Source organism: Pelecanus crispus, chromosome 2, assembly GCF_030463565.1.
Source record: "Pelecanus crispus isolate bPelCri1 chromosome 2, bPelCri1.pri, whole genome shotgun sequence".
Taxonomy (NCBI): domain Eukaryota; kingdom Metazoa; phylum Chordata; class Aves; order Pelecaniformes; family Pelecanidae; genus Pelecanus; species Pelecanus crispus.
In genome coordinates this window covers 133,145,012-133,171,411 of record NC_134644.1, presented here as the reverse complement: position 1 = coordinate 133,171,411, position 26,400 = coordinate 133,145,012, and the positions used below count along the sequence as shown (strand labels likewise).

Genomic DNA, 26,400 nt, shown 5'->3' with positions numbered 1-26,400 from the left:
TTTCCTTGACTTTCTTATGGCCCAGTTGCCATCATCATCAACTAATGTAGCTCTATTGTCACGGATGTAGTGTCATGGACCACAATATCCTGCTACATATTATACAAACACAAGCAAAAGATGCTCCCTTTCACAAAGAATTTACTGTTTACTTACATAAAGAGGTAACAAATTCCTACAGTCAGAGAAGGAAAATAACCAGAGTCAAAAACATCCAACTCCCAGGTACAGCTGGCTAGAAAAATGCATCCCACTTGCTGGACACAGATGTGGCCATCCATGTAGTGATGATAAACCATACTCTTGGCTTTTTCGCTTCTCTTCCCTTCTACCCAAACCATCACAGCTCATTGCTTAAGTTGTCATCCAACATGCTGCATCTGTTAATGCCTGACCATTAGAGATGCTGAGCACACAGGCTCCTTTGAAGCAACAGATTTCAGGTTCAAAACCTCAGAAGAAGAGTAGGTGCCTTTTGCTCTAGACTTTTAAAAATTCTTAGTTAAAATATCCCATTGCAGCATATGAACTCTTTAATCTTTACCACCCAAGAATGACAAGCCAAATGCTGCTTGAGTGTCTAAACCATCTTTCCAATACCCTTTTGAAAGAAGCGACCAGGTACCTTGAAGTTGAACAGCTTCTTCCATTAATAGTCTTTCCCTTTAGGAATTTTTAAAATATGTTTAAATATTGGAAAGCATACAACATGAGGAGCTGTTCAATTTATTTTCTGCATATTGCTGAGTGATGTAGTCCTAAGTAGCTTCTCACACCCTATTCTGTTCCAATTCTTTGAACAGAAGGCCATTGAAGTCAGGCTATTATAATGAGGCAGCAATATCAAATACTGAATTTTTCTCTTTCATATTATATCAAGTGGGAACTCTATATGTGATACTGTAAAAATTACCATATGCTTATAAGTACTGAGCAGAAGCGCTAGCTTGGTTTTGGAAATTTTTCAGAGCACAAAAGAACCTAGAATTTCACCTCTGCTCCTGAATTAAAAGCAGTCCTCTTAAAATGCAAAACACTGCTTTTCCTCTCTCCTTCTAACCAGTCAGCTGATAGTGGCTATGTTTCCACCACAATTAAAAGCACAACTTACAAAGCAGCTAAAGAGCAGTGTGCTTTATGTCCAGTGAACTTTCCCTCCACAATGCTGCCTCGTGGACAGCCTGTCCAGGCATGCCTGATCATTACAATTCATGAGATCAGCACGGCCACAGAGATTTTGACATGCTTAAAGTGTGCTGGAAGTTATTCCTGCATGTGTGGGATATGGCAATAGGTGAGTTTAATCTTTGGGGCAATTTGGGGTTTGCTGTTAACAAATAATGTAACATAATCCATGACTTTTCTTTGAAAAGCACCTCCTGGCACATGGCTCATTTTATCCAGTTGTAGTTACCTTAAAATTGAATGTCTAATTTAAGACAGTTATCTGGACTCTCTTCCTAGTGAACGGAGATCCTACAGGAGGCAATTCATTCTCCTTAGGTGTGATGTCTGTGATAAGAATGGTGAATCACCTACCTTTCTCCATGACGTACAGTAGCAACATAGAAGACTACCTCAGACTAGAGGCTTAACTTACATATTTCACTAAATTTAGGTGAGAAGAATCTATCCTTCGTGCCTCGAGGACAATTATTTCCTGAAGAAACTGTGTTCTAAAGAATCGCTCTGAATAGAAGAATTGTGTTGAATTGTCACTTCTCCAGCTGCTCTGAAATAAAATATAGCTCTATTGACTGGTAACAGAGGAGACAGCATTTTCCAGTTAAGAAAAAATCTGGTCTTGCATTCAGAAATATATTCATAGGACATCCATATTACACATTATACAAAATGTGTCAAGTTTTGTAGATGGGAATGAAGAAGGAAGAGCCTTTATACATTTGTTGTGTGTTCTTCAATATAGCGTAAGCAGTCTAATTTGTTTAGTCAGGCTTTGGCTGAACTGATCTTCCCAGTTCATCACACAGTATTAACTTTTATACAGAACTTAGGTTATCATAGGTTTGCTCTTTTATCTTTGCTGAATTGGGTTCTGATTTATGGGAAGCAGGATACAGTCAACCAATAATTAAGTACATATATCAAAGAAATATTACATGCTGGCATGTATGCCTGAAAATTAATCTAAATTATGTATTTGTTTTACTGAACTAAAATGGAAGTGTGAATATTATTTTATCACAGCTCTTCTTTGCAGCAAGAATGCTGTTGGATACAGAGTAGAAGTAGTTAGTAAATAAATGGCCTAACATACCTGAACTATTACCTATGGAAAAAATTACCTATGGAAAAAAAAATATTTAAAATATTCTTAGCTGAAACTTTGTAAAAGGTTTAAAGACAACCTACCTAAGCAAATTAAACAGTTTAGTCCCACATCTCAGTTCTTCTTTTGCTTTCTTTTCCCTCCCCAACATCTAAGCAAACCACCCCCTGCCAGGGAAGGTACTTCCTAGCAGAACACTGAACCTGTTGACCAAAAAAGGAAGACCTGTGATTCTAGCATTTACAGAGTGGGATTTAAACTTCCCTTTGCCACAGAGTTTTATACATATATATTCTTAAACATATAGTCACATGCACTTGCTCACAAGGAAAGAAATAAAACAATGTATGAATCTGCAAACTAATGTTCTGCCAACATATCAACTTTGCCCATACAAAAACAGGGAAAAAACACCAACATTACAAGTTACTTTTTGAATTTCCATTTAAGTAATATATTATGGTTATGGATAAAATGGGAATCAGAGTTTAATCCATAAGGCTGTAATTGTATACTACTTTTGCATAATGTATCTGTCCTCAACAGATGCACCCTCCCTCCCCAAGACATTTTGGGGTTTCTCTCACCATCGATAACTGTATTTATTTTCATTACTATTACATGAAATACAGCTCCACTGCCCTGTGGACTATAAGTAGTAAGTTTACTAAAAGGCCTTTCCTTAAAACACTGGCTATATAAAGAAATGATTCAGCCGCTCATCCACTTTTCAGATTAACATTTGTGGTACCACATTTAGTAGCTATACGGCAGAGCAGAGTGCTTATGCATCTAATGATATGAAGTATGTATGGGCGTTGGACGGGAGCCAAGTCATCAGCTTCATAAAGTAGCTGGGACACTGAAGGTGTCAGGAGGGATCTTACTCAATGAACATACGCAGCCTTTTTTTCTGGTATAGTTAGCATGAGTTCTAAACCTGTCTTAGTAAGGTAAATATACTCTTTTCTGTTAAAATTTTCTTTTCTGTTAAAATCTTACATACCTTTAAAGAGACAAGTTAGTATTCCTCAGCAGTGCGGATATATAAAAGTGTATGGGATTATTTCTGGATTACCATACACATTGCACTATTTTATGAGTCCTCCTCAGGACACTTCCATAATGAAGTGCAGGGATCTGTTTGAGCAGTGCATACCAAACCAGAGGCTGAGAATCCAGCCCTCAAATTCTACATGGCTTAACCTATGAAAAAGAGCTATTAGTAATGTTAGCGAAGGAATATAGAGACCTAAAGCAGATGTATTAACTACCTAATCCTTCAATGAGTACTAAAATCAAACCAATTTGTAGCCAAGTACTCCATTTAATCATGGGTATAATTCAGAGGGATTTCACTAGAAACATTGCTCACATAAAATCATCAATTTAAATTGCTGAGTAAATACGTGTACAAAATTCTCTCTTCATTGCCTTCACGGTTTTACTTACAGAACAGCTTTGAATGCTGACACTGCAAATCTGCCTATAGGATTGTTCTGCTCCAGGTAAAATGGTAAATTATGTATTTGTTTATTGACAAAAATTGGTTTAATTAAAATTGATTCTAAATCAGTTAAACACTTACAAGCTTCTTTGTGTACACGCATACATTGATTTGCAACTAGCTCAAAAAAACTTAGCAGAATTTAGTATGAAAAAGCTGATTACAAAGTAGTTTAAATGCGTTCACACCACAGCTTGCAATGGTATGATCAAGGTAAACTTTATATGATTATTTTTAAATTAGTGGAATTTCTGCATCTATCTCCAAGTCATCAAGCAGATCAGGGCAATAGGTAAGCCATGGCACATCTAATTACTCTTGTTGCTGATGTTGTTGATTCTATTATTGTTACTGTGGTAGAAGCAAGATGTACCAGCTAAGGATCTATTATTCGAGGCTGTGAGTACACGTACAATGAAAAAATAGTGTATGGCACAAAGAACTTAGAGCTAGCATCTGCTTTGCAGAATTAGCCTGCCCTAATCTTTTGCCGAAAGCAAAACTGTTCATCTGTATCTTACAAAAATGCTAACTTTACAAAATTGCAAACTTAAATAGATTAAATGTCATTGAAAAACAGTGAGAGGTGACTATGTTATTTTCCATGAAAAAAATGTGTCTCTGTTTTCTGACTAGCTCTAATAACAATAAGCTAAAGTATTATTTACTAGCTTTGCTTTTGGTTAATGTGTCATGGGTTGGCCATTGACATACCTGGCAGAATAAATATATTATTGGATGAATCCTTGAAATACACTCAGGAGTCTTTTATGCTCCCAACAATTCAGTGGGAACTTCACCACTGACTTCAACAGTTGAGGTTAAGCCTATTCTGAACATGTCTAAAAACTCTCAATATAATAGAATGGATTGACATGGAACACTTGAGCTTTGTATCTTGTGAAGCTTTTTAGGCACCTGAAAGACAAAGCTTTACTGGATAAATACCCTGAAGAATATCTGCCAGAAACCCACCGGTGTAAAAAGCTTCCCTAATAAAACTGTTGGCACTGTAAGTATAGCACTACTCCTGGGACATGAATCCTGTATTCACAATGACATTAACATATATATTGGGTGATGTACATTCATATGTAACCCCTCATTCCTGAAAGAAAAATGTATGTACATCTTTAAGCTTGTGCTGATATGTGGTCATTGCCTGAATTGAACACTTGTTTATTTAAGGTGGCACTACCAATATGAAAATATAATGGACTCATAGAATCTCTTAGGTTGGAAAAGAACTTTAAGATCATTGAGTCCAACTGCTAATCGATGGTTCTAGGACTTGATATTCTGATTTTTTCCATTATTTGCTCTCCACCAGTTTCTTCAGGAAAATGAAAAGAGCAGGGGTGCTTATCTGGAAAATACAAACAAAGACAAGGACATCACTAGCAAGATGCTGGCACAAATCTAGAATGGAGGAAACTAGCCAGATCAACGTGATTATAACAGCACTTTGACAGAAGAAAGACTAATACCTATATGGGGAGGACTGAGTTTTGGCCACAAGTACTGGGGTTAACGACACAGCTTTGTGGATGGTTTGGCAGAGGGTCTGAACTACTTGACCATGGGGTATTGTTCCGTAAGTATTATGGGGAAGAAATTATGTCCATTCAACAAGGACAGGAAAGAGCAATTGAGGAAGGTGACCCACAGACATGGGGAGGTGCCCTTTTAACATCAGAAAGGGACTTTGAAAGAGGCCAGTTATAAAGAGCTAAAAATGAGGAATCTTAGAGAGGAAGAGAGAACAAAGAAGTGGGCATTAAGAGAGAAAAGAAAGTAATGAAAAACATCTTGGGATACATAGAATCATAGAATCGTTTAGGTTGGAAAAGACCTTTATGATCATCCAGTCCAACCATTAACCTAACATTACCAAGTCCACACTAAACCAGTTAAGGGTAGACTAGACTAAACCATGTCCCGAAGTGCTACGTCTATCCATTTTTTGAACGCTTCCAGGGATGGTGACTCTACCACCTCCCTGGGCAGCCTCTTCCAATGCTTGACTACCCTTTCCGTGAAGAAATTTTTCCTAGTATCCAACCTAAACCTGCCCTGGCGCAGCTTGAGCCCATTTCCCCTCGTCCTATCGCTAACTACTTGGGAGAAGAGACCAACACCCACCTCACTACAACCTGCCAGGGATCTAGTGAACCTATGGAAAAAATACGGTTTTAGTAGCATCCCAGAGATATGGTGGCACACTTCAGTGACAGTTATATATAAGAATGCTAAGGAAAATGCCACAGGAAATCAGGAGAAGATGATTCATTTTGTATCAAATCCAGGAAAACACAAAAGATGCTGCTCTTGGTGAAAATGAAAAGGAGGAAGTAAAAGTATGTCATGATTGGGGTCTATTTTTTCATAATAGATTATAGCTGTATTCAAAAGGAGGAAGTTGTGGTGTTTTTTCTGACTTATTCTGAGCAACTAATAAAGGTATTCAAAAAGCTTGCCCATGAGATAACAGTGGATTTCAATTACTTTAATACCAGTTAGAAAAACAATATGGCAGGACAGAAGAGGTCCATCAAGTTCTTGTAATATTTTAGGGCTGATCTTTTGCTTCACAGGACAGAGGAAGTTATAAAAGGCATTACCAACTCAAATCACATGACAAGTAGGGAGGAGCTCATTCTCATTTTAAAGGCAGAAGGTAAACTGGGTGAAAGTGATGATGACACATTTTACCAAAATAGGCTTCCCTACTCCAAGAAAAAGAGGAAGAAAAAGCACGCCTGCACTGCCAACTGTGGATTGCATTGTTATGTAGAAATAGTTAAGCTAGCTTTAATCAAGCTAGTCTGGGTACTAAAAGCAGTCTCATCATAACAGCATGCCATTCTATATGAGTTAATTAACCCCCTTTCTGTATGGTCTAGGCCTGAGCTCAGTCATTTAAAGCTAACCTAGATTTTCTAGAGAACAATAGACTCATTTTTAATTAAACATACAATAGCAAGCTATCTTGATGTGAATAAAAGGAAGCAGGGGAAGCGTAAGTAGACTGTTAACATCACATTAAGAGCTCTTCAAGGATTTGAAAAAAAAAGTCACAATAAGGGGATGTAACTGAAGAGTAACATAAAAGAATATGAATAAAAGAATAAAATCACAAAGTCTACAGTACAAAATGAGTGGCAGGTGAAAAGGGGTATAAAAGGCAACAAGAAAATGTTCTGGAAATATATTAGAAATGCCCAGATACTTAGTTAAATTTATCCTACTATAGAATTTAGAGAAGGAATGGGTTAAAAACTATTTAGATCATATGCATTTAAGTTAATAGGGCCTGAAGAATTTTGCTTAATAATATAGCAAAAATAATCTCTGAATTGCTGAAAGACTATTTCAGTCCAAGGCAACTAGAAAAGCATAAAATGTGTCTACCTAAGGAAAGCAGGTCCAAAGCTATCCAGAGTAATTCTGAACCCTGGGGGATATTCTAGAAGACATTCCATGATGAAGAGGTTAACATAAGTTTGTCAGGAACAGATGCTCTCACACGAATCTAATGCCCTTTTTACAGTCAATTTCACTGATTCAGTAGAAAAAGAGAAACAGTAAGTACCACAGATCTTGAGTTTAGTGTAATTTAGACACTGTTCCATGACAGTTTTCTTAAAACAAAAAGCAAAGGAAACATAGTTTTCATGAAACCACCAACCAAATGGCATGCTGCTTGCAAAAATCAAACTTGGAGACCATTTGCAGTGAGATCCCTTAAGGATCTCTTTTCATTTAAGTTCTATTCAGTATTGCCATTAGTGATCAGCAAGATGCAACAGAATATAGACATATTTTAAAAATCTTGGGTTTCACCAACTTGGGAGCTAGAAGACAGAATCAGATTTCAAAACTAGTTTCGAAACTTGGATAAATGTCTAAAGTTAGCAAGCTGAAGTCATCAAGGCTAAGGCAAAATACTACACCCGAGAAGAACTCAAACATACAAAATAAAATGGGGAGAACTAGGTGGCAATATGTTAGAAAAGGTTTTAGGCAGAAGCAAGTTTCTGTCACAAGAAAGCAAATTATTTCTGGGATGTATTTATAGACATTCCTCTCGTGTAATACATGGGACTTAATTACTGCACTCTAGTTAGTGTTGATGCCTCAACGGGACTGCTATAAGGGGCCTTATACCTTAAGATAAAGACAAAAGTCCTACTGGAAAGGAGCCAGAGTAAAGGTGTAAGAATAAATCATTTATGAGTCCAGTCTATGAGGAAAGTGAACACAACTGTTTAGCCTATGAGAACATGATATACATATCTGCACATATAAACAATTGTATAAATAAATATATTTAAACACATATTTATTAAAACTTATGGGAACAACATAACGGATAATTGTCCATTTCCACTGGGAGTATGACAAGAAGGAATGCAGCAAAGAAAATTCAGGTTGGATATTGGACAAACACATATTCATAAATGCTGTTAGACATTTGTACAAGCTACATACAAATTCAAATACATTGCAGATTTCCTTCAAATAGGTGCTTTAACAAATAGACAAATAGTTCTTGCAGATGTTATCACTGGTTTTCAAACTGTGATCTGTTGCCTCCTTAAATTCTGTGAACTACTCCCAAAAGGTCCCTGAAAGACAATTTGCAAAAGCAAACCTCTTCTCTGTATATATAACACATCTCATATTCACGTTTATGGGTCTACAAATTGAAAATGTTTGAGTAACACTGATCAACATATACCTGATTTAGCCTCTGTGCAGAGATTAGATTAGACACTCTCTTGAGGCCTACAAGCCTGTAATTCTTTTTATTCCTATGTGAAAAATTGCACCCCCTCTGTGAATCAATTTTTTTTACTTATAAAAATGCAAATAGCAGTATTTCTCTACCTCACAAGAGATCATGTCAGTAAACACATTATAAATTGTTCAGCTACAATGGCAGTTACATGAGCTAAAGTGTTTTACACGAACTAAGGGATTTTACTTACCTCCCCCTTCCACAGAGGTTTTTTTAGGTTTTGGACACCTGGCAGAACTTCACCTCCTGCCCCGGCAGCATCTGTCACACACAGTAAGGCAGAAGGAATCTCACTGCCATGGCATTGTATTTACAATTTTTATTTAAATGCAAGTAAATAAACTCTTTCGCTATGTTTTAAGGCGTGCGCACACGACGACGATTTTCGGCCTAGGCACTAGGCCTCCCGCCGCCCTCGGGCCCCCCTTTCCGCACCCAGCCCCCGCTGCCCTGAGCCGCGGACACGGGTGGCACTTCCGTGCCAGCAGCAACAAAAATAAAACGGCAGCAGCTTTACGGAAAGGGATGGAGGGAGGGGTGCGGGTGGGCGGCTGCGTTCCCGTGCTGAGGGCCCCCCCCGGGACCCCCCTGGGGCAGCCCGGCGGCCCCTGCCCAGCCCAGGCCCCCTCGCCCCGGAGGCTCTGAAAGGGCCACAGAGACGCCGCAGCCCGGGCGAGGGCGCAGGGCCTTCGGTGCCCACAGGCTTCCCTCCCCGGCTGCTTGTGCCACCTTCCCCCGCCTCTCCGGTGGTATAAACGGGGCGGGCGCCCGCGGCCGGGCCCGCTACACCGCCTGCCTGCGGCCGCGGCCCGGCCCGGCCCGCTCTCCCCGCCTCCCTGAGGCGCGGCGCGGCCTGGCCTGGCCTGGCCTGCTGTGGCGGCGGCGGCGGCACCGGCACCGGCACCGGCACCTAGGCCGGGCGGCTCCATGGCTTTCATCCGCAAGCGGCGGCTGGAGCGGGAGCTGTACTCCAAGGAGAGGTGAGCGGCCCTGCCCCGCCGGCCCCGGCCACCCCCATTCGGCCTCGGCCCCCGCGGCAGGGGCAGGGGCGGAGGCTGGGGGCGCCGGCCGCGGCGCAGCGCCGGCCTCGCCCGCTCCCTGGCCGGCGAAAGGGGCCCGCGGCCCCGGTGCCCCGGCCGACGCCCCCCGCTCCTCCCCGCTCTGCCCCTCCGCCGGGGCGGGGGCGGCGGGGCCCCCCGGGGCGGGGAGGCGGAGGGCCCGGCGAGGCGCCGGCTTCAGAGGGCGGCTGGTGTGCTGGGCTTCGCCCTCGGTGTTGTTACTATTTTAATCAGATGGCTAATGTTCCCGAGAATTAAGGCTGAAAAGGCTGTAGAGCGGACCGGGGAAAATATGAATGCAGCTCGCCTTGCCTAAACTGCATGAAAATAGCGTCTGTAGATTTTTATGTATTTGTTTGTTCTCAGTTGTGTTAGTGGCACGGAGTTACAGCTCTGCATCGCCATAGATGGAGTTTATTGTTTTTTTTCCTGAACATTATAATCAGCGTATTGGCAGCCCTTAAATTACAGACTCTGTGACTGCTCTTTAAAGTGTTAAATTTAATTACCCCGTTCCTGCTTTCTGACTGTAGTCTCTATTTTGTGTTCCTGTGGCTAACCGAACGTACAAGAAAGGCTTATCACACCTGCTTGAGTATATCCTGTATTTACTCCCTTATTTTTAGCTAGTGTCCTGCTTCTCTGCATCTGACTTGTGACAACGTTTCAAACCCCTTCGCAATCTTAATATTGCCACATAGGAAATCTCTGTAAGGTGAGAGCGATAGGTCAACAAGGCTGGTGGTGCTGTGGAGGGACACAGGTGTCTTCTTTGGGGGAGCAGGACTCCCCAGTTGCCTCCTGCTGCAGGAACCGGAGAGCCAGCAGGCCCAGGGGCCGGGCAGCAGACTGGTCCCGTGCAAGCCCTGTGCAAATTCCTGATGCGCCTGATGCCGCCACACAGCACGGTTTATTGTTGGTGAGAAAACCGCATGACAAAGAGCTCGGCTCACTTTGTCCATGTAAATTCTGATTCATAGCTATTCAGCCCGTGAAGCTACTGCAACTTTTCAAGTGTTTTCGAAGTACAGACATATTCTGGATCACTTTTTGGGTATCTCTTCCGTACTGCTTTTGGGGGTTGCTGTGGTTTCAGTGATGTATGAGGGGCTGCAGGGAGAATGGATGAGCTTCCTGTGTAGAAGGAAAAGAGAAGGATTTTTAATTTTGAAGTAAAACATCTTAAGTATAGAAGTTAGAAGAATGACTATATTAGCTCTGTTAAGGATTTATTGTAAATAGTCTCCTTTTTTTTTGAGAAGCTGAGAAACAGGCCAAACCTCATCAGACTTGGTCCAAAGAACCCAAGTGGGATCTAAATCTCTTCTAAAAAGCCCTGAAAACAAACCCAACATATCAATGACTGCCAGCAGTCCTGATCTGCAGTTATTGAAAGTCTCTAATGAAAAATATTTTTCTTTGCTCATATTTGGAAGCATTTTAGGATCTTATTATTTGAGTTTGCAATTTGAGCACTTCATGAAAGATGAGTCTTGTTCTCATTTGCGCTGGTAGCCTTTCCTATCTGAATATCTGCAACTGCATTTCTCTGTTTCTTCCCCTTGCCTAACAATTGATATTTGTGTAAAATAAAAGTAAATTTGTATATATTTTGTTCCCTATGTCAGGTCTTTTCCCCTCCCTCTCTTCCTGTGCTTTTCTAAATAAGGAAGTCTTAAAAACATTTCAATGATTTAAAAGAGTTTGGGCTCTGAAATATCAAATTCTGTCTCCTGTTTTCCTTATTATAGTCCTGCCTTAAAACAGTACAAAAAAAAAAAAAACAAAACCAAAACAAACCTCTTTATATCACTTAATTGAGGGATAGCCCCTGAGAGCTTTTCTTTTTGCCTTCTTGCTGGGTAATTGTTACACAGACACCAACTCCTGCTTCAAAGCTTCTCTTGATTTACATAATCTTGGTGTAGATATTTCCCAGTGAGATAACTAGGATTCTCTGAAACTTGGTGGAAATTGTGTTTCCTATGTGGTTTGGTTTTTTTGTTTGTTTGGGGTTTTTTTTGTTGTTATTTGTACATTGCTTTCTACAAAACCAGAACTTTCATAGCTTACATTTAAGAGTACTGTGAAACTTAGGAGGTAAAAAGTTAATCTTCTTATGCAGTTGCTTTGGGGGGAAGGAAGATAAGATCAGTTTTAAGTGAAAAAAATTATTTCCTTTTACCTAATTAGTTGGACTGCTTTAATGTCTGGTTACATAAACATACTTTTCTGGCTGTATGCAGTTTTCTAGAAGAAAACAAGCAAATACTGAAATTTCCTGTGTGCACACACTGAGAACAAGCAACAGGTTTTACTTTACATGTGATTAAACACATCCATGTCCCTACTGAGCAGGGTTAATTTTGGCAGGAATTTTCCCTTCAAATTCATCTGCATTGGTAGACATCTATTTTCACTTTGCCCAGGTGTTCAGAGTAAAGAAAGATGAGTTATTATGTCCCTTTTTAATTAGTGTTGTGTGCATGCTTATGTAATTTAATCTTTAAAATATTCCGCATTCATGAGTAGGGATCCTTTTTTACAAACAATTTTAGTAGCAAAGCTTCAAATTAAATGGGGTGGTATTTGGCTCAGGTTGTTGCTTTCTTTACAAATTGAGTTCTTGGTTCTGTTGGCCACGTGCCCAAAGATGGCCAAGTCTAATGCTTGATGCAGAGGCTCTTCATAATGAGCTTTAACCAGTTCTGCTGGTTTGTCTTGCACGCTGCTCAGCCTCCTGTTCGAGGGGTTCATCTCTTCTGCTGGGAGCATCACTCACACGAAGCAACCTACTTGGCAGCACGTAGGTCCTCCGAATGGCTTTTTTGCATGACAGTTGCTTGGGGTTTGGGGTATTTTTTTTTTTTTTTTAATCTGTAGCCTTACCTTACTCTCTTGGGACAAAATGTACATAATGAAGGCTTTTGTTCAAACATCAGCAAATGAGTCTTACAGCTGGCCTACAGATACTTTGCTCTCGTTAGGAGGTTTAATTCTTGGAATTGGTTTTGCACAGCTGTGGGCTGCTTTTTCATCCCTGGAAATGTCCTTCCATTATCAGGATTGTACTTCCAGTGTTGGGTCAAGTGATTGTGCAAGGTGTGTTGGATCAGTCACTTGAAACCCTTGTGTCCAAGTAGACTTCCAGTATGTGCTTTTCTGATGAAGTGATGGAAATGGTAAGAAATAAATCACAGATTAAGAATTTAAAGCAGGATCAATGGGGTACCTTCTCCAGGTGGTATAAACAGGATTTTGCCAAGACACTGGTCCCTGTACGTTCATTCCTGTGTCCAATTTGAACAAGTCCAGTGCTTCAGTTGGTAGGTGACATTGGTGTATAAAATAAATCGTGGGTTTGGGTTTTTTGTTTTGTGTCCCCCCCGCCCTGTGTTGTTGGATCTCAGATGAGATCTTTTCAAACTGAAGTATAGAGGGACATGCATATCAAGCAAATTAACAGTAAAATTCTCAAGTAGACTAAGCCTGATGCAACACGCTCTCTATGTGGGGGATATTTTATAGCTGTTGGGCAGGACTTATTAAACCCCAGGCTGTAGTTCATAAAGCGTGATTTGCTTCTTTCTTGTGTACTCTGAACAATGCTAGCAATGTTTGGGTGCCATTTGGGTTCCCAAACCTTGTATATAGGGGATGACATCATATGAGGTGAAGTTTTGCAAGTGTTGTCCTGCTACTTAGTGTCATACCTAGTTTTCCTATGCATTTTGGGTGTGTTCTTGACTCATTCCTTGGCCCTTTTCTGAGTGGCAATTATATGGGAGGTTGTTGAAAAAGGCAAAAATAAACAAGTCACTTTCAACTTGGAATGTAGAAGAGAGCAACCAGACTTCTTCACTGCTTTGTTCATTTACCAGCCTTACTTGCATCACCCCTCTTTCTCCTGCTGTAGATAAAGTTCTGTTTTTCTTGGCAAGGTGCTTGCCTTCCCAGCCTCCCTCCTTGCCTTCCCTTGAAGCTGCTTCTCAAACAAACCAATACTGATTCCCTTCACAAGAGAATACCTTCCACATCACTTCCATATGAATTTTCAGATTTTCTTAATATAATTTTTCTGGGACAATACAAAGGCAGGAGTTTGAAATAAGTCTTCAAGCAAAGTTATATTAGCATGCTTTAATTTACCTCTCCCCTTAAGAGTAGGTGCTTACCTTTGAAGCTTAAACAGCTCCGTCATATGCTATTGAAAGATTAACTCTTTATTCCACCAGGTTCTGTATACTTCTAACACTGTGTGGGAATTGAAGATGTTCCAACACAAAAGCTGTTAGAGCCTTCATTAAAGTTATCTGAGAGGGGTGCGGTGGTGTGTGTGACTACATTACACTGATTATCCACTGCCTCCCCTCCTGTGCCCCCAACATACAGCCCCAGACCAACACAATTGTGACTGAACAATTTTCCTTCTGTTTCAGACCTGGGAAATTCCTTATGTTCTTTAAAGTTGGTTTTGTTTTTATTTTTTTTTCCCCCCAGCTATGTGAATTGTTATAATAGAAGATGTTCCCTTGTCTAGCACGTTCTTCTCCCCCCACCCCCATGCCCCAAGCTGCTTCTGCTGTTGATTTAGACTGCAGGGCTTGCATTAAACTTGAGATGTAACAGCTTAAGTGCCCTTCCACCCACTCTAAAGTTCAAGGCTTTGCGATGGTGGCTACCAACTCATTTCATCCTGGAAAGTGAAAACTGCCTTTCTCAGCATCTCTGACAGCAGAGCTGCTGCACAGGCTTGCAACCTTCCAAAGGGTAACGTCTTGTTCCTGGCCACCTTGTTCTTGCCCCTGACCCTTTCACATTGTACCATCTCTGGTACTCGATGTTCCCTTCCATCGATTGATTCAGGCTACTAAATCTGTGCAAAACTGCCCTGGGGAAACTCCACAGCTCTGAGCAGAAGCTTGTATTCTGATCTGTTTGCTAATGTGATAGCTTTTTCAGTCAGAAGAGGATGGTCTCCACAACTGTGAGTAGTTTTTGAAGCATTACAAGTTGGTGGGCTAGGTTGGACCAGTGAAGCTACTGAAGCTTTTTTTTTTTTCCCCTTAAGTTCCAATTTTCAAATTATCTCATGTATTAAGAAAATATCATCTCCTCAGAAGTTTTCTGAAAGCTTGTTTGCTATTGGCGAGACTTTGAGGATAAAGACCAGACCATTAAGAAGCTATAATATAAGGCATTGAACATCTTTCAAACTCTCACCCCATATAGGTACTTTCATGGAGTTTGAGCTTTCTTTGAAAATCTTGTCTAATTTGTCTCTCTTTGTCATTTTTAAAACAAGATTTTTTTTTTTTTTAAATAGTCTAGGATGTCAAGTTCAATATACAAGACAAAATGGTAAATGATCCCTGAAGACATGACTGTGGCTTACTAACTTCATCAGTCTGTTGCAAGCCATTAAATAGCATGGTGACCACAAAATTTGTGAATGTAAACCTGTGAAATGTGTCTGTATTAGGAAGTCAGCATAAAAATACCCTGTAATACACTTTAAGGGGTGAGTTTTATTGCTTGATTTCAAAGGATTTTGTGTCGACAGATACCAGCTTTCCAAGAGAAGATACAGCATTACCCTTCTAAGTCGATTTTTAATAAATGCTGATTAAATAATTTATACTTGGGAAGTTTCAAGTAACAATTGTGTTATATGTTTTGAAAATGGATTAAAATGAACCACTTGCCGATAAGAAAAATATCTCAAACTTGATCCTTTTCTATTTTCCTGAAACAGAATAGTTTCTGATATTTGATTATTACTGTATTATAGGAATACACAGCTTGAGAGCAGCAGGCAAATGTAGAAGATCCCTTTGACTTTTATTAAAAAAAAAACCTGTTTGTGTTAGAACCAGAACTGTTTTTTTCAGATACTAGTTCTTGCTGATAATTTAAAAGGACCAAAAAAAAAATCTTTTTCATTTTAGATGTGATAGTATTTTTGTGCATTTCCCAGTGAATACTTACGGTTTGCTCTTGGGGGGGGAAAATATATTTTTTTGGATAGGTATCTATTTTTCTGGGGGGGAGCCAATTACATTATGGAAGTTGTCCAGTCCTTCTCACTGGAAGACCAGTTTGCCTGACTAATTGCTGAGGTTGAGGTTTTTTTTACATCTTGGGGTCAGACTTAAAGGCAAGGGAGAGTAGACTGGGAACAGACTTGCTTACTCGTACTTAACTTGACATTGGCTTTGTGATCCAGGCTGTTCTTCCACGGCAGTGTGGTAAGTCATAGCCTTACAGCGTGTGCTGTTAACTGCTCAGCACAGTACAGCTTCTCAGTGGCTGAAGACCACAATACAGTTCTCAACTGTTACAGATTTAACCAGTTTCTTATACAGGGTATGATGCATTCTCTTCCTACTGTTATTTGTTGGTTTTTTGGTTGTGTTTTTTTTTCCTCCTGTCATGTGCAGAAGAATTAAATTACTATTTTAGATCTATACTAAGTGTGCATACAAATTCCTGTTGTAGGACTACATAGCAGTTGATAGTACATAAATTTTCTATGTCAGTCATCTTGATATCACAAGTGTCTCTGGAATACCTTGTTTAGCTCTTGGGAAGACAGTCAGCCTAAAGTCTAGCTGCTTAGTTGCATGTTGAAGATCCCCACTGCTTTAATAGTATAGCTATTGTGATTGACTTCCTGTTTTTTTCAGGACTTCACAACACTGTGTTTGCCTACTCATGCAACATATCAGAGACTGATCTGTTCCCCTGCTATCTGTAAATACTTGTTAAACCTCCTGGCAAGCCTGAAGTATCATTCTGTGCAGTGATTGTTCTGAAGAGGGACCCTGTTGATACAATAACTATCAGTGTCTCTACTTATTTACGTGGAAGAAGTCTGTTCTGTGAAGATAAAAAGCTCTGACTGTGCTCTAGGAACATCTGATGAAACTTGACTTTTCCTTTTTTTGACAGCCCTATGGATCATTAACACAGACAAATGAAATTTAAATACTTAAGCAGTAAGGACGAGATGAGTTGAGAGATTCCAGAAGGTTATTCCAGAGATCATGCTTCATAATCTCCAGAGTTCATAATTAGCAGTAACTTGAACTGGTCTAGATTTGTTAGCCAGTAGTTGAGATGCAAGTGAAGTGTGAAAATTTTGTTTCCACTTATGGTATCATAACTGGAACTTGAAAATGTATTTGTAGAAATGAAGGTAAGAGGGACTATTGTCAGGAGCAATTGAAAGAGAACAGCAAGAGAAAAGGATACATGAAAAGCTCCAGGGAGCTGGAACACACTGGCAGTATCGTGAAAAAGAGTTCAAAACAGACTTGATATGGGTATGTAAACAGTTGGACTCCAGGAAAAAGAATAGCAATATTTCTTCTTAGCTAATGATGTCTTTAATCATATGTTCTTTTGTCCTAGTGAAGAATCAGACAGTGAAATCGTGTGGTTTGAGGGATACTTTATGGCTAAGAAAGGTGGAATTTTGAATGGTGCAGTTTTTGTGACAGAATCTTTGAACAGGCTGTAAGTTCGTCCTGATTGCAAATGGTGCTTGAGAAGAGTAGAGATTGGTGATTGTATTTGTGGAGATTTGATGTCTGCTCTGTCTTCCTGCAGAAGTGACTCATAGCAGCCTGAAAGTATGGGAAAATGCCGTTACAGTAAATGGACTCACGAGTAGGAGAGTAGCAACAAGCACAGAAATGCTTGGAAGAGACTGCCAAACCACCTGGAAGGCTCTGTGGAGAGCATGGGGGGGAAACATAAAATGTGGAAAATGCACCTGGCCTATATGACGTACAATTTGGAGAAAAATGCTTTAACAGCTGCCAGCAATACAACACTTTTTCAAGACAGCAAAGCTGAGATCAGAAAGTGAGCGTGAGATTACGGCATAGGAGGTCGCTGGTCTCTAGCAAGAAGCTCTACAGTGATGCTGTCTCTGTAAAACTGGATAGTGAGTAGTCATGTGGAAGAGACACAGGGAGACTAATAGCAAAAGGGTAAACTGGATGCTGCTAGTAAATACTGTATTTAAAAAGGAATAAACCTAGTTAGCCAATATGAAGAGCTTATCTTGAGTTTTTGTGCATACCTTGTGTGGTTTGGGTTTGGTTTTTTTTTTTTTCATGAAATCATCTGATTCAGCAGGAGTGAGGATTATGCCAGGGAATGTGTGCCTCAAAACCTTCCCAGTAGCCCACAGCTTCTGGTTTTGGGAAGGTGACTTGATGCATAAGGTGTTGAGTATAAAGATACAACAGTTTCTGGGGGAATTTCTCCAAATAAATCTGGGTATTACCTTTGTTCTTAACTTTTTTTATTTAAATATTTTGGCTTGTGGATAATGAGCCAGATGTATATGCTTATATATTCTACAAAGAAAAACATTCTGATGATGAATTGCTCTTTATATATCCTAATGTAGCTTTATTAAAAAGCTTTCAATCAAAATGTGATAGGACTTGCTAGAGCCGAGTTTGAAAAATTCTGGAAACTGAAGTTTGTCCCAGATGATTTCAACTGGATGATGTGTTGAAAAATGGGATTTAATGGTAACGGTATGGAAGCTGCTACAGTTTCATACTTCTCCCTTAGCTTATAGACCGTTCCTAGTGAAGCTTTTTTCCCTCAAAATGCAGAGCTAGACCTTCTATTTTAGCTTCCAGAAGGTGAGTGATCAAAATAAATATGAAAAGAATGATTTGTCTCCTTCAAAGGCATTAAGGCCTCAGAAACTTGGAAAATTAGTTTCCACCTGTTGATAGGACATGCTTTCATAGGTGGTGGTAAGTTTGAAGGATAGACTTCTATGAGAAACAGAAGGCAACTGAAGTTAGTCTTCTGAGAAGGGGTATGTATGCAAAGCCCCTAAAACCCCATTGGAAACTAGAGATGTTCAAGAACCATACAATAACAGCAACTAGGGTAGAGGCTGAAGAGACTTTTTGAGATTTGTATTGAATTTTCTTAAGGAGTTTTGTATGGCGTATACTGTTCTAACTCATATGTTTTCTAACATTTTAACCTCAGTTTTTTCTTAATGGCATCATAAAATACCTGTTTTCAAGAGAGAAAAAGCAGCAGAGCATTAGGACAAAGTGTCTTGGACACACAAGCAGTTTTGAGCATATGGACCCACTGTTACTTGTAGTTATAGTAAACCTTTATTGTTATGTTCTGTTTAATATAACAGACACAACACAGGTCTTACATGAACAAGATGTATTTTCCAATAATGCTGTTTTTTCTACTGTGAAATATGCTTTCTTAATGAGCAGGCTCTTCAGTACATTCAGTTCATTTTGTGAACTCTCGACTTGTTTACTGCTATTAGAATACTGCTCTGGGGACACTTGGTGTTTATTAGCATTGTCATGGGCATTTCTCGTGAAGCACATCACAAAAACAGTACAAAAAGCTCAAAGCATGGATGTGAATGAATACTAAGTACTTCTGCACATCAGACCAGCACTGCACACAAACAGTTGTACTTCCAACTGAACTGATATGTTTCTGATCCTCCTGCTGTGCCAATACCCACTGGCATTCCCCACAGCTGAAATGCATAGGTGACCATGTGTTCACCCTGTTAGTCAAGTTGGTGAGTTTTAATCACTTGCAGCAGTTTTTTAAGTTAAGTTGTTAGAGAATGCAGTTTCATGTTATATCTAATCTAGCCTATTTGCATTTACCTCGTACCAGCACTGGTGTTAACTATGATCCTGCAATTAAATACTTTATAAGACTTCAATTTCTTTATTATTATTTTTGTTGTTGTTGTTGAGGCTTGTTGTCTATTGGATTAGTCCATAAACAGGCTTCCTGTGGGGTTGAACAGGCACTGGTACAGAGGAAGTGCAGAAATGTGGTTGGAGAGGAAGGTAATGCTTCCTCAGAGGATATCCATCGAGTGGCTCAGCTTTGTTATAAAAAAAAAAAAGTGGCCGTGTTTTCACTTAACACTTTAGACCGAAGTAATTTGGCTTTGCTTCAGAAAGATCTAATCTCCTCCATTCCAAGCGATTAGTTCCTGCCCCTCCTTTTGTGTCATTGCATATTTTGACTGGCATACACTGATCAGGGCTAAACTAATGTTTACTGTGGGGAAAGCCTGGCTATGTTAGGATAGTTCCCACCTGAGACATATGAACAGAATCAAATATCTAACCTTATCTCTGTCGGAAGAGCGTCAGTCGATCTTCTTCATGTGTACACAAATTTTGCATATGGGTTTGTTCTTCTAAAAAGTTAATTTAAATTAATTCATTCTGGGGTGTGGGGCACAGCACAGAAAGCAGTGAAGAGTTCCCAAACACTTGATACATTTTATTAAGAATAGTAACTGTTATATTGTTTTCTTTTTAAACAAATAATTTTTTTTATTTGTAGGTTTTCACTGCTGCTTCTTAATTTGGAAGAATATTACTTTGAACAGCACACAGCTAATCATATTATAAATAAAGGTCGCAGAGATGAAAGGTACAAAACTCTTACATACATCTGTTTACTGGAGTTGTTCTAGTGTCATGTATGTCTAACACATACACAACTACTTTCTTCTTTATTGTTCCTTTTAGAAAATTCAGAGGCTCTCTAAAAATCTGTTCAAAGTCAATCATTTTTGAACCTGATGACAATATCCAACCCATTATCAAGGTAAGCAGTGCAAACTTACAATTTCTTGGTAACTTAAGATTCTCTTTAAAAAGCTTTTAAGAAGGAGTATGTATTTTTATAACTTGCTGCAGATACCACTGAGAGACTGCATTAGTATAAAAGCCCCAGAAGATAATGAAGCAAATAACCCTTTCACACGGTATGTGAATTAGAGTTACTGTGTATGTATTTAACTCCTTTTAAAGTTGAAATGCCCATCTCTTCAAATATCTTATTTACATTTTAGGGATACATCTGGAGGGATTTCTGTTGTATGTAACCAGGTAAGACCTGCATATAACAGATTCTTGATGTATAAATGAGTGAGGTTACGTTCTTTAATGGTGTGTCTTTCTCAAAGCCAGAGTCTTAGGGTGGGGGGTTAACTGGAAACAAAACTAATTAGTGTCAAAAACTTAGCATTAATGTGAAACTGTTGATGCTGGAAATTTCAAACTGCTAATGACTTCATTAAGTCATTAATTTGATAAAATGAACTTTTTGCGCTGTGCATTTTATAATGGAGCTTAGGGCAATTTTAGAATTGAATGAAAAAGGAGAATAGACTGAAATTAAATTGGTTATTAATCATCTTTGTTTTGGTCTTGCTGTATCGCTTTCTCCTACTTCCTGCAGCGTGTAGTGGTAATGGCAAAGCTATCTTGGTCCTTTCAGTTCAGCTTTGTGAAAACATTGGACTGTGCTGTATGTCCACCAAATAATTTTCAGGAGTAGTCCTGAAATACTGGGTTCAAGTTTCAATGATGAGTTGTGGTTAACTTGGATATGTTGCACTATGTGGCACTCTGGGACATGGTTTAGTGTAGTCTACCCTTGATTGGTTTAGTGTGGATTTGGTAGTGTAGGTTAATGGTTGGACTGGATGATCTTAAAGGTCTTTTCCAACCTAAACCATTCTATGATTCTATGTTCATACTTAATGTTAACCAAGGGAATATACTTCAAGCTTTGATAAATTGAAGCTAATTGGTGTTCCAAAGCTGTAAAAGTTTCCAAAAAATGTTCATGTTTTCATTTCAGGAAAGAACAGAGATGAGGTGGGAAATATCCTTTTAATCATTCTAGCATCTTTGTAAAATCTGTCTTTAGTAATACCTAAAATTGATATTCTTGCTCAGTTAAGTACTGCTGTAGTCAACAATGAACTCAAGCATTTAGTATTAGCTATGCTGGAGAGGTCTGTGGACTGTGTTAAAGTAATCAGTATATTTAATTTCATTTTGAAACTGCTTCTGTGAAGAGTATTGTGTAGTCAAGGTCTTTTTTGTTGGCAGTTTTTTTGTGTATAGAGTGTTTTTAAAAATGGTATTTTTAATTGTTCCATGCAACTGTTCCACCATACATCATTAGTACATGTTCTGAAGAACAAATGATTATAAAAACATCTCATAGGAAAGCAGCATTAACTTTTAAAATGGCAGGTGTGGTTAGCACCCCCTACTCCCCGTCCCTCCCATGCATAGCTTGCCAGTCATCCTCCTGTCTCTGGGGAAACATTCTGAAATAGCTGGGTGGCATGATAAATACTGGTATTTTTGTATAAAAGGCATAGGGACTTTCAAGGGTGAAGCACTTGCTAATTGTACTTACGACAAATTGTGATCTAATGATAACTTTTTTCTAAGTAGAATTTCTGTCTTGTAGGAAACTCCACATAGCGAATAATTGGAACATCTTAAACATCTTAGCCTTTTCAGGCTCAAAAAAAATTGTTAATGCATAGCTGGCTAAGAAGCTTTGCTTTATGTAACAGGCAACTTAGAAACTAGTGGCTATAAAATCCAGTAAATGGAAATAATAATTGGAGATTATTTCAGTATTTTTTTCTCAAGCTAAATCTCGGGAAGAATCCTCCAAAATAGGAGATGAATACAGTATGCTAAAGTTTTTGCTCTGCTTACTTTTTTTTTTTTTTAAACTTGTATTGTCTACATTTTCATGTAATTTGGGTCTCTCAGTGTAGAAAAATGTTTAATTGTCCTGCAGAAGAGCAATCTAAGTGTAAAGCAGGTGTCTCTGATTCTTATTCTCTTATGGCCCGATTCAGGTCCATGCACGCTGATGTGACATGAAAGGCACTAATTGCCATTATTTTTTAATGTAGCACTTAGAGGCATGCTGAGCTTGTAGGCTTCTAAGCATACCACTCACTTTCTTCTGGCTGGACGATGCTGTGAGTGGTCATGTAGTGACGGTTGGCTCTGTTGTCAGCTGATGGGAAGTGGGAAGGCTGTACGTGCCAGCCAGAAGGCTTCTGGCTAGAGAATGGTACAGCATCAGTTCTTGCAAGTTTAATATTTGCTCTTGGTTTGAGGCTGCTGCCACAATGCCTTGGAGTGTAGAACCACAGGTGTGCTAGCTGTAGGAAGCAAACTGAGGCATGGAAAAGGCCCTTTGATTGGCCAAGTCTCTTGGGCCATGGAGTAGAAGACAGTTGGTAGTGAAGTCTAGTGTGTTTTGTGCAGTTCAGAACCAATCCCGAGTCTTACACTCAGGCCTGAGATTTAGCAAGTTTGAGCCTTCCCTACAAACAGAGCAAAACCACGACTTATTTCTGGCTTGTCTTCTTTCAGACAGCAGATAGTAAGGTGATATCTAGAAACCAATGTGCTAGCAGTCAAGCGTTTCTGTAGGAGTTGTGAGAATGTTCTGAAGAAGGAGAGCAGTTTCATGGGGGTTTTTGGGAGGGAAGATCCTCTCAGATGTGAGAATAGCATCAGAGAAACAAAACTGTTCAAAAACATGCTGTTGGATGAGAAAGGAAATCTGGTCTTCATTGGCGGTTGGAACTGGAAGTGAAGTGTTTGGCAGTGGAAGAAGGGGTTCATTTGAGAAGGTTTACACAGTAGTTTATGTTGTGAGTTGCCCCTGTGGGGTAGTTGCCATCAGGACAGAACCCTAAGGGCATGAGCCACCAGAAGAAAAGAGGGGGAGGATCCTTCCACTGAACGGGATTAGACAGATGGCTGTGTGTATTGGCTTTAATGTTGCAACTCATTGAAGGTCATATGATTAGAATAAAAACACATTAATAAATTACATAAGTAAGTAAGCCTCTGAACTAAATTGGACACTTGCCCCTCTTGCAGTTAGCTGCAAGTTAGGTCATTGTTTTTCTGCAGTTTATGTGGGGTAGCTAAAGCAGGATACTGCAACCCAGTGTTTTGCTTGCTTAAACAGCATTCTTAGCTTTGTCTTTATCAGTACTTCTGATTTATTTTATTATTTTTTAAGGACTGAAACTGTAACATCTCTTACTCTTTCAGGTTTTTCTCATTAAAGAAAGAAACATTATTGCACCCTATAAAACAGTAAGAGTAAGTATATATTTTTTTCGCTATTCTTAGCAAACTAACATTTTGCAAGGATTTATGTTCTCATTTCTGAAAGAGTAAGATAATTATAATTTAAGGAGTATGACAATAAAGCTGAAAAAAAAAAGTAATTGTACATATTGATGAAACAAGTGTCTGAAGTCTTCCATAATGGGTTTGTGATATTTCTTGGAGGACATACTGCAGACTTGACACTTGCTATTTACCTTGACGTGCAGCTCTGTGGACTCAACAGTCAGAGCTGTCAGCTGGCTGCTAGTATTCAGTGGATGCTGCATCCTGGCTAAATGGCTTCTCCTCAGCTCTGCTCACACCTGAGATGAGAGATTGCTAATTGATATTTCCCAGCTGAGTGCTTCACAGTTCAAAGAAATAGCAGAAATCAGAGCTTACTTCTGGTTGCTTTCTGCTGATGGGGTGGGTCTGCTCTGATTCTGAGCCTGGAGACTTCAAGGCATAGAAGTAAGGGTTTTTCACTTGGAATGCGAGATGGGTTGACACAAACACAAAATGAAAATGCAGTCACTAAACACCATATTTGCCCAATAATTGAAGTTGACACGATTATTTTTCTCAACATATTTGTTCAAGTAAGAAATTTTAAGAATGGAGGCCATAAATTTGTGCTACTGTAATGAACCGCAAAGAGGCAAGAGATTATCTCTGTTCTCTCAACAACTGTTTTGGGTTGGTTTTGTGATTAGATCTGTCTCTAAACTAGGATTTCTTTTTATCTTCTTTGCTTGCTTTATGCCATTAATTCTTCATGTGTTGAACCTGTTTTCTAGTCCTTCTATTTTCTGTTTTGCCTCCATGTGCAAGATTTATTAAGTATCATACAAATATCACATTGCCAACACAGTGAAAAAGAAAAGAATCAAAAGGGCTGTTTGGAAGGCTTCTCACTTTATTTTCTCCTAAGTCAAGATTCATTCGTACCTAAAACATTCCTGACAGTTAACCGTTACAATTTACTTCACAAAAGTGCAGCTATGTTTCTGCATATTGAAGCAAGAAATCTAGTTCTCCTTCAATCATTTCAGATTTTTTTCTGTTGCTGCTAAATATCTTCTACTTGAATCATTGCCAGTTCCAGATGCACCACTGAGTGCTGGAATTTGGTAGTACATTTTATCTTCATGTCTTGCATTGATTGTTTCAGTTCAATTACAAAACACTGAGCTGTTGTCTTTGCATATGGCTGGAAAACTACAGAGAAAACTGCTCACAAAAGCTTTTACATTGTTGGCTGTAAGCAATCCTTGTAGACCATCCACTAGGATTTGAGAGCTGTGCTTTCTTTCCCTGTTGAAGGAAAATGGTGCTCTGGGTGAAATGTTACAAGGCTTTTATCTAAATTGCTGCTGAATTTCTTGTCTCCTTTTACTCCAGCTCTGTTTGCTTCCTGAAGCATGCTTTCCTCTTGGATTGCTGTCAGTTCAGCTCAGATCACATACATTACACTGAAGATCGTCTAGATTTCCATGTCTTCTTTCTTTCAGTTTTAAATTAATCCAGTTGTATCCACTGATCAATGTCTTGATATTGTCTTATTAATCACTGATCAATGTCTTGATGTTGTCTTATTAATCACTTTTTTTTTTTAAAGTCTAGCCTGAGAAATTACAAAACCCTACAGAAATGTGTTGATACAGTTTTATACTACATTCAGGGGTCATCAAGGGATCCCACCACCTTTCCTAAATATGAGTTATGTGTAAGAGTTAGTATCAGTTGATCCATGCACATACTTGTAATATATTTTAGTCAAAACTAGAAATATATGCATGAAATGACACTTAAGAAAGCTGGGAAAACTTTGTAGAGGAAAAAATGTGTATGCCATGTATGCTGGGTGATGTGTAGTGAGGTTTTTATAAATGACTAGTCAAAACAGGTTTGTAGTTGGGTTTGGGATCTTTTCAGCTCAAAACTATTTATGTAGAGGAGAATGATAACTTTTATAGCCTAGTCTTTAAAGATTTGATGGCCTGGTATCTTTTGTCTAAAAGATATACAGTAACTGTTTAAATGTAACATGTAATTTACTAGTTCTATATTTACATGTCTTTACCTGATATTAAAATAGAGCTGTACTAGTTCTACATTTACTGAGGTTTACACGATATTAATTTGTTCACTTCAAAGCTATTATGTTGCATTGTATTAAATAACAGACTAAATACTGCACAAAGAGCTTACCACAGGGAAGATATATTTGTAAAGAAAAAAAAAAAATCAGGTTTAACATCTGCCTGTGGAATGTTTCTGGTATACTGCAACCTTTGATAGCATACTTTATCTAGGTATTAGAGTATTGATTTTAGTTTTAACTTTTTTTCACTGAGCTTTATTTTAGACTCATTTGCAGTAAATGTACTTTTGGGTTTAGGGTAGAACAGAACACTTATTCCAACTGGATGTTGCTGGGAAACTAGGAGATGTTGTGCAAACTCTACATCAGGTATGTGGTTATTTGATAGTACTACACACTTTATCACAGCATCTTTTTTTTTTTTGATACTTAATGGAGAGCTTGCTTTATTTATTCTCAAGGTGAAATTCTTGGAATATCTGTTTTTAAAATGTAGCAGTTGAACAGAGCATCTAGTTCTGACAGCTGTCGTAAGCTACCCATATTAGCTCTTACTATGCAGGGTGGTAGTATATAGACAAAGTAATGACATGACAGTAGCAATGAACAAACATGTCCTACTTTAAAGAGAAATAATAAC

General features: G+C 39.0%; 1 protein-coding gene across 1 annotated transcript in view; it reads left to right on the top strand.

The window, feature by feature from the left end:
* Window positions 1-9,507: 9,507 nt before the first annotated feature.
* The window catches only part of NSMAF (neutral sphingomyelinase activation associated factor), a 42,731-nt gene continuing 25,838 nt past the window's right edge, over window positions 9,508-26,400 (top strand). Inside the window, exons 1-7 of the mRNA XM_075728225.1 lie at window positions 9,508-9,578; window positions 20,043-20,132; window positions 20,231-20,309; window positions 20,402-20,469; window positions 20,557-20,593; window positions 23,597-23,647; window positions 26,058-26,129. Of these exons, the coding sequence (XP_075584340.1) occupies window positions 9,526-9,578; window positions 20,043-20,132; window positions 20,231-20,309; window positions 20,402-20,469; window positions 20,557-20,593; window positions 23,597-23,647; window positions 26,058-26,129 (450 nt within the window). The 5' untranslated portion in view covers window positions 9,508-9,525. The remainder of the gene's footprint in view (window positions 9,579-20,042; window positions 20,133-20,230; window positions 20,310-20,401; window positions 20,470-20,556; window positions 20,594-23,596; window positions 23,648-26,057; window positions 26,130-26,400) is intronic.